Source organism: Panthera pardus, unplaced genomic scaffold (genome assembly GCF_024362965.1).
Source record: "Panthera pardus isolate Hobbes unplaced genomic scaffold, ASM2436296v1 HiC_scaffold_12, whole genome shotgun sequence".
NCBI classification, from domain to species: domain Eukaryota; kingdom Metazoa; phylum Chordata; class Mammalia; order Carnivora; family Felidae; genus Panthera; species Panthera pardus.
The window spans coordinates 103,113,652-103,124,264 of NW_026526677.1; the positions used below are offsets into that span (position 1 = coordinate 103,113,652).

At 58.6% G+C, this 10,613-nt stretch overlaps 1 protein-coding gene across 4 annotated transcripts in view; it reads right to left on the bottom strand.

The window, feature by feature from the left end:
* The window catches only part of ZBTB16 (zinc finger and BTB domain containing 16), a 193,444-nt gene extending 183,075 nt beyond the window's left edge, over nt 1-10,369 (bottom strand). Inside the window, exons 1-3 of one of the 4 annotated variants that reach the window (XM_053900472.1) lie at nt 9,285-9,536; nt 7,156-7,222; nt 4,944-6,301 (exon numbers count right to left, since the gene is read on the bottom strand). In XM_053900472.1, coding sequence (XP_053756447.1) covers nt 4,944-6,211 — 1,268 coding nt within the window. In that variant the 5' untranslated portion in view covers nt 6,212-6,301; nt 7,156-7,222; nt 9,285-9,536. Of the gene's footprint in view, nt 1-4,943; nt 6,302-7,155; nt 7,223-8,919; nt 9,219-9,284; nt 9,537-9,906 lie in introns of those variants that run through there. The other 3 variants (XM_053900474.1, XM_019469098.2, XM_053900473.1) reach the window with 3 other exon arrangements.
* Nucleotides 10,370-10,613: the final 244 nt, after the last annotated feature.

The window sequence follows — 10,613 nt, forward strand, 5'->3', positions numbered from 1 at the left end:
AGCTGGCTGACTGCCAACCCAGATTCCAAAACAGAGCAAAATTCAATCAGCCAAAAGGACTTCACGAGAATGTGAGTGAGTACGCACGGAAGGGGCAGAACTCAACAATCCAGAAAGAGCTCATCCAAGCACCTAGTTCTACAAACCAAGGGATGAGCCTCCAGATGAGAGAGAGACCAACAGTGGTCTCACGGCCAAAACCCGTGGAACAGAGAGGCTAGAGGCCCGGTCCACGCCCCAGCCCCACACAACGCCACGAAGCCTCCTGCCATCCTCCGAACTTCACAGCTAACGACTTCTCCAAAGGAAGACCTCCAAGAGTACAGGAGGTTATAATCGCTAAGTCATTCATCATCCCCCAAAAGGCCACTTCCTGGAAATAGAAATGGATTCGGAAAGGATTGGGGCAAATCTGTGAATGACAGAACCACCATAAATAGCTACTCAGAGAAGTCGGGCTCTGCCTGACCTTTAGGATCGACGTCAAGGAAGATGGCCACAGCCTCCGACGGTGGTATCTTCGGGATGGTGTTGGCACCCAGAGACTAGGTCAGATGGATCTGACCCAGAACGGCAATGCCCATGTGCTTATATGGCCTGGCGCAAAGTACCCAGGACTGGGAATCAGAAGGCCAGTTGGGCTCCTGACTCTATCCATTTATAGCTTCGTGACCGTGGCCAAGTCACTTACTGGCTCCAAAGCTCAGTTTCCTCGTCTGCAAGTTGGGGCTGAAAATGGTCCACAGTCCCACTAGATTACCCAAAACCCTTGGGTGCTTCAGAAATCCAAACTGTTCAGATTTCAGAAAAGGACTACGGGTCCTATGGTATTCGCCAGTCCCAGAGGAATCTAGGGAAGCATTCTGTAATCAAACACATTAATATTTTTGCAGCAAAACATATGAATATTCAAAGTAGGTGGGATAAATATAGCCTCACATCAGTTCAGATCAGGTTTTGCCACTAAATGAGTTGCACAAAACCTTTCAGCTTTCAGGGCTTCTCTGACTTTACATTCACAGATATGGAAGGACGGACCTGTACCCGCTTAGGGGAGGCTGTGGGGCTGAGAAAGTCATTAAAAGTGCTTTGCAAAGAAGAAAGTGCTACAGCTGATAAAAGACACGGTTAGTATTACGGCTGCGTCACCAGCAGAGTTTGGTGTGACCTCAGAGGTGCCTGAAGCACCGGCAGAAGGATGAAAGGCGACCAAGAGTTAAAGGCAACCGCTAAACTCCCCAAAGTGGCCGAAACCAAGGTCAACAGCTGCTGGCCCTCCACATGGTCAACCACTGAAAACAGAACAACTGGTCACCTGAGACAGACCGAGGCAAAGAGCCAGGCCAAATCTGTCATCTCAGCTATGTGGCTCATGCACCCTAGAGCTGGCCCCAAGAAGCCTCCGGGAAGGGCTGCACACACAAGTCCAGGGAGCTGGCTGGGATCACTTCTTGTGTTTCCTGAGCATCTCTTCGAGACCCAGGCTGGAGTTCCTTCTGTGCACGTGCAAGAGAGCCCCTCTAGCTGGTCTAAGGGTCTGCTGTAGAAGGTCCAGAGGCCCCTGGCAAACCAGACCCCACAGTCTGATTCTGCAGCACTCGATTCAGAAACATATTCAGACAAGGCTGTGGGAGCCTGGGGAGGCTGAGGGCTACGAATGAAGACTGGGTTCACACCTAAGTCAACCACACTGCCCCCTGTAATCTTATCAACACGGGTAGAGAACTCTGAGAAAGAGTAGGTGCACCTGGCCCAGGTGAGCTGATGCCTACATCAGATCCAGATAAGCCTTCCCGCAGAACAGCTCCAGCCTTTCAGAGACAGAGAGAGAAAGGAGAGAGATGAACATAGAGGGCAGGCCAAACCCAATCTTCCAGAAGCGTGCTGTGACCCTGCCTCCCTCAGATACCGTCCCCTGTGATGTGAGCACAGTGGAGAAGGTTGTAGTATCCAGACCTTTCTCCTGAATCTGCCCGGAGAATGCTGCTGGTCTTTGGGCGTGCTGCCCTTCTGGATCCTCCAGGTAAGTAAGCCCCATTTAATTTACGGAAGGAGTGTCTTTGTCCAGTCTCTCCATCAGCCTGTGACTACAGAGGATACTGCCTGCGCAGGGACCCATTGCAGGGACTACGACTTCGCTGTTTGTCTGCGCGAGTCGCGCCAACAGGCTCTCTCTCATCAGCCTGGGACGGAGGGAACCTAGTGGCAGGAGTCACACCAGGCTCTCTCCCTCCTGCACCACTTCCCGGCCCACCCCACCTCCTGCCTCTCCATGCCCTTCACGACCACCGCAGCACACAGGCAACAGGTAACTGCTGGGTACTCAACCTTCAGCAACACTTTAGTCTATGGCTTAAAAGTAAAATAAAATCAAACCTGTCGCTTGCTACTTTGTCACATTCATCACTGCTATGTTTCCAGTCAATTGCACAGCCTCCCAACCAAACCTCCCCCTCCGATTGTTTTGTCTCGTCCTTTTGTTTGTACTAGTGGTTGTGAGAAACAGGAAAGTAGCACCCGCACCCAGGAGCTTGGAGGGAGAGAAGAAATGCCTCCCCCAAAGTACATCTCATCAGGAGCCAACGGGCGGCTAGGGGGAGCAAGGGCCTAGAAGCCGCAGGAACATTTTCTCCCCTTCCCGCTTTCTTCAGTCCTCACAGCTTTCCACCCGGGGCACTGTCCTCAGCTCTCGTTTCTCAGGCTGCACCAACTTACTTTCCACCCTCAGTCAAAAGCCCATTTGCCGTGTCAGCAGCCCACAGCTGAAGATCCCTGGACCAGTGCCTCGCCGTCATAAGTTCCCAGGGACAGGGACATTCTCTGCATCGCCTTGCGGCCAGCACAGCCCCAACGGAAGGCAGCGCTGTGGATACTACACTCTAGAATTCTAGAAGCCAAGGGAGGCTATGTGGAGGCCTGAACAAGATGGGGGACCAGCAGGTCGGTCCATCACCAGCACACAGTGTCACTCACTGCTCTGGGGGATTTCTAGATGTTCCTTCGTCAATTCAGCCCCACGCTGTGCAGACCATCTCCATTTTTAAGAATAAAACAAAACTCGGAAAGGTTACATAACTATCCCACGCTCTCCCGGGGAGATGTGGCTAGGTCCACAGCCCGCCCTCTGCCGAGTGTAACACAGCCAGGCCTCCACCTCTCCCCAAGAGGACAGAGGGTGCCACAGAATGGGAGCCTGGACGGACCTCCTGGGAGAGTGGGATCTTCTGTGGCCCTCCCAGAAAAAGACGCCATCAGGGCCAGAGGAGAGCCAGACCCAAAAGTACTTTCCACCAGACCCCATTTCTCATCGCACCTATCTGAAATAATCGACATCCGGAGAAGATGAGAAATCTATCTGGTCAAGTTTGGGGAGGGGGGTTTCCTCTCTAGGAAAGTTTGAGCAGACACTAACACATCCTCGGTCTATTTCTGGGTGGTGCAAGCTTCGAGAAGATACACTCAGCGGTGGTTATTTTTCGCACCCACCGGAAAAACTCGGCTACGGTTAGTTCAGCGGCACTTTCCGCAAGGTAGGTCTCAGAGCCACGGATCAAGCAGAGGCGTGGGAGCAGGTTCCGGCTGGTGTCGGGTAATCGCTGACCCCCAGGTGCCTGCCCGGCCCCCACACCCTCTCACTCACATGCCCTCCCGTACCTGAACGGGCAACGGAGCAACAAGGAACGGGTGGAGGAAGACGGTTGCTCAAGAATCCACCCCAGATCAGCCAAACAGCAGGCAAGACCGTGTGTAGGAAATGTTACCATGGATGACCCCCAAACTGGATTTCCTGACACCATTCACCTGACCCAGGGACCAGAGGATAAAATGATGGATGTATCATCACAGCAGGTGCAAGTGAAAACCAAACCCACTACTGATCCTGCCCATGTTTACTCTACTCATGAGCAATTCTCAAAACCCTGTGTTCTGTAGACATTACCCTCTTCAGCACGGAGCGACTCCAAGAGGCAGCAAAGTACAAGGAGGCTAAGACCTGAATTTGAATCCAACCCTGTCTCTTACTCTGTGTGACTCTGGGAAAAGGTCTTAGCCTCCTCCTACATGAAAGAAGGACATCCCCACCTCAGAGGACTGCTGTAACAAAAATGTGACTCCATGTAAAGCATTTAGTATTGAACCAGGCAGGTCATAAAAGCTCAACGTATGGTCATTTCATAGAGAAAGTGACAGGAGCCAGAGGGGAGCCAATGCTAGCCTGAAGTCGCATTCCATTCAATGTGAGCAGAGATGGGATAAGAGTAAGACGGCTGGCTGCAAAACCAAGACTCTCATACCCATCCTTCCCTCTTGAATTTAAATCAACTCCCTCTAAATGTGCTGGCAAAGGGCAGAGAATGAGCAGGGAAAGGAAACAACATCCCTGGTGAGAAACGTTCACCAGGCATGGCTCACATGGTTTACGTAGCATCCAGCCCCCGCCCCCGTGCCCTCCCCACACTCCAGAGCTGTGGGGACCACAGTCTGGGGACCTGGGGACCTATGTGCCTGAAACCCAGCAACATGGCCAGATCCAGGCCATGGGAGACCTTCTCCCCCAATCCCACTTCTCCTCTTCCTTCAGTTTATCAGTCACTCCAGGCAAAGGGAACCAGACCCAACAGGAGAAAAATCAAAAAAGGAGCCCGGAAGCAAAAGGAGAGGAAAGAGCCTAGTAAGAGTCTGGGCCCATCAGTTCCCCAACACTTAGGAAACACCCAAGGCCCCTCTCACCACGTTTGAGACTGTGCCCTCCCCTCCCCTCCCCCCATCCCCCCAGCCCCCGGGGGCCTTAGAAACTAAGTGTCTTTTCACAAAGAGCACGGAGGACAAGGGGCCAGGCCCCAGGGCTAGGGAGTAGCTGGGCGCGAAGGCACAAAGGCAGGGTGTCGGGAGCCAGAAGCCTGGGGCTGGGCTGCGGGATGCGGGGCTACAGAGGGCCCTACCTGTGCTGTTCCACGGCCTCGTTGTCAGGAAGCTCCACCCCACACACACTGCACTGCTCCCCGATGGTCCGGCTCTCCGACTTCATGCCCACAGCCAGCTCCCCCAGCTTGCTGAACAGCTCCCTCTGGATGAAGCCCTGGGGCAGCAGCCCCCCGTAGGTGCTGAAGTCCATGGACACGGCCAGGGCAGGCTGCACGTGGAGGCCAGAAGTCACTGAAGACGGCATGCTCAGCACGGCGTCGGCCTTGTGGTTGGGCAACACAGAATAGATGCCCAGATGTTTCTCGGCCGGGGGCGCAGGGTGCTCCGGTCGGCCGGGGGGGCCCTGGGCAGCCTCGACCGGGGGCGGCAGCTGCTCGGCGCTCTCCTCGCGCCCATAATGCAGCTCCCGAGCGCTGGTGATGACGCTGCTGCGAGTTGGGGTCCCGGGCCCTTCTTTGCTCCTCTCCTCAACCTTGTCCCCGACCGCGCCCACCATGCTGGACTCGGTGGCCCCAGGGCTGTCCTGGCCGGGCACCTCATCCACCTGCATCATCTCCGTCTTCACCTCGGCCACCCCACCGTGCCTGCCACCCCCGGCCAGAGCTGGCTCCTCAGGCCCTGCGGGAGGCTGAAGAGTTCCCTGCAGGAGAGACTGTCCTATGGTCATCAAACTGTCCACCGCAGCCTTGGTGGGACTCATGGCCGAGAGACCGAATGAGCTGGAGACGGAAGGGCTCTGGTCCACCATGGGTCCAGGGAGGCTCTGAGCAGCCACACTGGCGTACCCACTCCCCTCGCTGGAATGCTTCGAGATGAAGATGTTCTTGAGGTACCGAGCTTTGCGGTCCTCCTCCTCCTCGGCCGCGCCGTCCGCCATGGTGGCCTCCGTGTCATTGTCGTCTGAGGCCTGGATGGTCTCCAGGATCTTCAGGCACTGCTCCTCCAGGTACTCGATCTCTAGGATCTCGGCTGCATACAGTAGGTCATCCAGGTCCTCCGCCTTGGCTTGCAGTGTGGCCGTGTACGCATACTCCAGAATCTGCTGGAAGGTCTTTGGCGAGAGGAAGTCCAGAGTATAGTGCTGGCTGTTGCGGTGGAAGAGGATCTCAAACATCTTGCTGGTGCAGGCCAGCACGGTCCGGTGGGCATGGAACTCCTGGCTGTCCACCATGATGACCACATCGCACAGCGTCCCGGCCAGACGCATCTGGTTGGCCTTGCACAGGAGCCCCGTGGGGTGGCTGGGGTTCTGCAGCTGGATCATGCCCATCTTTGTCAGATCCATGGTGCTCCCCTCGGCTCAGGCATGAGGCTCTCTTTCCTTCCTGGCTCTGCGTGACGGGGCTGGGTGGGTTTCCTGGGCCAACCGAGAGGGCTGGAGGGGACGGGGCGGGTGGAGGGATGAGAAAAGAAACCAGAGAACGAAACACAGATTAGTTAGCGTCCTTCAAAGTAACAACTCAACACAGAATACCCATAAGCCGCCCCCCCCCGCCCCCGCCGGCCATGAGACAGCCTTGGTGAATTTAACGGAAAGAAGGGGAGAAAGCTTCCTAGAACTCTGCACATCTGCCTTTACAAGCCCAGGTACGAAGAGGGTAAAGACCAGGTTCTGCCACAGCATCTGCTTCATTCGCTGCTCTGTGACATCTGTTAGATGAGCTGAGACGAAGTCCTAGGAGTCCTGGGCTTGCTTTGCATGGGAGAGCGAGGGGCTCCTGCACATGGGCAATGTGCATTAGGAGGAAGTGCCCAGTGCAGAGGTTGACCCCTTCCTTCGGCCAACTAAAGTGATCAATCTTACTCTGAACCCCCTGTGCAGTAAAAACCTCATCTTCTAAACAAAGTTTTTCTAAATCCTGCCTCACTGTGGCAGCGGGAGGAACACGGACAGGCCCACCTGGAGCCGGCAGCCTATCGTCCCGGCCCCCACAAATCCGCAAGCAAGGGCTCTCTGCTGGCCCATCTCACGGCCAGCCAATGCCTCCTAGGCCTCTGCCCTTCCTCTCTTCTCAGGGCTGCAAGGGATAGACACACCTCCACCCCGACCCCCTCCTTAGGCAACAACAGGAACACACACACACACACACACACACACACACACACACACACACACACCCCACACTAGCCTGGCTTACTTCCACCCGTAGGTGCCTCAGAGCTACTGTAGATGCGATCCGAAACCTGCACTGTGCCTGTGCACATACTCATAAGAGATGCCACACCTACCTCCTGCCCACAGGTGCCGAGGGGACGAGAGGATCTACAAAACGTAGGAAGATGGGTCACGAAAGACCTAGAGAGAGAGAGATCATAGGAAATGTGCACCCCTATAGCCAGGAGTGCACGTGCAAAGTACGTGAACTCCAAGTGTGTCCAGAGACTCCCAGGTCCTGTGCCCAGAACAGCAATTGATGCTGGACGCTGCATGAAGGCACCAGAAGTGATTCTGGCACCACCATCTACTATGTGAGTTACTACCAGTATGAAAAGAGCACAGGCTGGGAGACAAAGGCCTCTCCCAAAGCCTCTTTTTGGGTCAGTAACAGGGCTCTGGGACTCCCTAACCGGCTAAAAGTGTTAGAAAGACCTCACCCAGATCCAGGTGTCCCTCAGTCTATACCTTGCCGAGGCCAACACTGCAGTGAAACCAACTGGAAGCACAGCACAGGCTCTTCAAACACTGTTTGCCTCCGCCCCCAAAAGGAGCCCTATTGGCTCCGGAGCCAGAAATCTCACGCAGAAAGGGTTAACAAGACGGCTAGTAAAGACGCTTTTGCTGCCCTCCATGGGGTGGGGAGTAAGGCCGTCAAGAGTGGAACTGCCACTCACCGGCGCCTTGCCACCGTGCGCCTTCCTGCAGACCTAAGGGCTTCGGAGAACTAGGACGGGCAATGGAAAGAATGGAAGCTGAGCCACCCGAATTCCTTCCCCAAAGCAAGCGCCCTAAGTCCTGCGAGCAATCGGGGTGCTCTCGGTCAGCCGACCCCCACCCATGGCTCGGCGCCCGCGGTTGTGCGGGCGCTGGCTGCAGCGCCCAGCGCGGCGGCGCGAGGGAACGCCGGCGCTAACCCGCAGGAGCTCTGGGGATCGATCCCGCTCTCACACGCCCCCAGTCCCAGCCACCCCCACGGAGACTTGGAAGCGACTTCTGCAAAGTTGGGGAAGCAACTTTTCCCGGGGAGCCGGACGACAGGGGAGAAAAAGAAAAAAAAAAAAAAAAAGAGCCGGGTTAAGGAGGAGGAAAAGCAAAAGAGACCCGGACGAAAGGCGAGAGTCCGGGCGGGCTGGACGCCTGAGCGAGAGCGCGAGGAGGCGGACCCGCCCCGCCGCGAAGGGGAAGCACAAAAGCCCGACAGCGAGTTGTGGTGGAAGGAAAGGCGAGAAGGGATCTGCCTGCCCTCCCTCTCCGCCCCAGGGCCGTGACCCCCGGCAGCGACAGGCAGGGCGCCCAGCCCCGGCACGCTGCGAGCGTCCCGGGGAGCGGGCCAGTGAGTCGCCGCACCGCGCGTCCGTGCGTTCCAGTGGGTCCGCGGGCGGGCGAGACGGTGCGCGTTTCGAGCGCATGCGGGAGCGTTCGAGAGGCTGTGCGAGCGAGCCGCCGGCGCGCCAGGTTGGGGAACGCATCCCGAATGCATCAGGTGCAGAGCCGAGGCACCCACCGAGCGCGGCTGGGCGCACAGCGAGCTCCGGTGCCACGGCCGGTCCTGCCGAGAGCCGAGGAGGGCCCGGAGCCCAGGAGACCCTCTGGGACTCCGCCACGGCCGCCCCTCCCCCCCCCCCCAAAACGGGTGGGGAGTCAAGTCCAATCCAGAAAAAAGCCCACCACGTTTTTCAAAGAGAAAGAAAACCCAAGTGAATCCGAGTCCTGCTCCCCTCCTCCTCCAGATCCACTCCTCGGATCCTAGCTTCCCAGCCGGCGGGCGAATAAACACAAATAAACCACAACCCTATCGCGCCCGCGCACCGGTCCGCATACATATGAGCACCCACCGGCTCCCCGCTCCTCCGCCGGCCGCTGGTCGTACAAAGCCTCCGGTTCCCCAACCCTCCGCTCGCGCCCTCAGCCTCCGCAGAACGCTCTGCCCCCCACCTCTCGCCCCGACCCTGCCCTAGGGCGGAAGGGTCGGGGAGGCAGCTGCGCCCAAGCTGACAGCCGGGGCTCCACTTCTAGCTGACCCCCAACCGGCGGTGGCGACGGCTGCCGCCGCAGGAAAGGAACAAGCCAAATAAAATAAGGCACGAGCCCAGCGGCCGAGTGGCCGAAGGGAGCGCGCCCCTCGGACCTCTCCAGCCCCGGGGCGTCCCGGCGCGCGCCTACGGCTGGGCGGTGCGCCCCTCCCGGGCCCCTCACTCACCGCTGCCGAGCCGGGCGCTGGGGGTGGGTGTGCGTGCCTCTTGGGGGGGGGGGGTGTGCCTGTGTCGGGGAAGGGTGTTGCTGGGAACTGTTGCTCTCGGTATCACGGCGGCAGCGGCGGCATCGCCCGGCAGTTCGCAGTACCCGCTCTCATCGCCCTCAACTCCTCTCTGCTGCGAGGTTAGCAAATCACCACCGGCTGCGGCGCCTCCGCCGCGTCCCACGTCAACGCCGAGCCCCCTCCCCTGCGAGGCCCCGGCGCCTCTCCATCTTTAGTGCTGGCGGCCGAACCCGGCTCGCTGCCCACAGCTGCCCCCCTTCCCTCCCCCCTCCCGCGCCGTCCCCGGGCTCAGCCCGCCCACCCCGCCCCCCCCCCGCACTGGCCGAGCCCGCGCGCGCTCCCCGCCCCACCCCTCCCCTCCGTTCCGCCGCCTCCCCTCCCCTCCCTTCTCCGCGCGCCGCGCTCCGGGCTTCGCCTGACATCTAGCTGCTGCTGGGGCGCCGGCGGCTGCCGCTCACCGGCCCAGCGGAGAGGGAAGAAGGAGCTCGCGGAGAGAGCAGTGTCGGGGACTCGGAATCCTTGGCGGGGGCAATGGAGGTGAGGGGCGAGGAGCAGCCCCCACCTTCGATCCCAGGTTTTTAATTTCCTTTGGACGCGGGTTTTGTTCTTCCCTGCTGCCCCGGGCGCGGAGTGTCGTCCCCGGCTCCGGTGTTCGCCCGGATTCAGTGTGTGTCATCTCGCCTTTCACTTTTCTCCGGGCTCGGGGCTGCATCCCCTGTACCCCGACATCAGTTGCAGAAGGGCCCTTTCTCAGCCCGAGCCCAGGCCTTCTGTGTCTCCAGGCATTGAGCAGCCCGCTTGCGAGAAGTCTCCAGGCGCAGTTCCCGGGCCCTGGTGAGCCTGGTGCCAGGGCGATCCGCAGAGATCAGTCGTCGAAGGGAGACCCCTCCCGCATTTTAGCTGTCGCGATCCCTGGAGGCCGAGGTCGTGAGGCCCCCTCCCAGTCTTGAGCATCCCTTGGGCTTTGCCCTCCTGGGAATAGGTTGGAAGCGGTTCCCAACAACTGCTCCCTGCTCAGCGCAAAGTCTTCAGGGGGCGAGTGAAAGCTTGAAGAAGCTTAGAGCCCCCCTCCCTCCCCCCCCCCCCCCCCCCCCCCGCAAGTGCCTCCTCCTCTCAGCTGGCCGCTCCACTTAGAGGGTGGCGTTGAGATCACTAAGCCAGGAGTAGAGCAACCAGAAGAAATCTGTCTTTCCTCCGGCGCTGCAGAGTCCCCTCTCCCCTCCCCCACCCCCCCTCACCCCCCGCAGTTTCTCTGGACTTGGCGAAAGT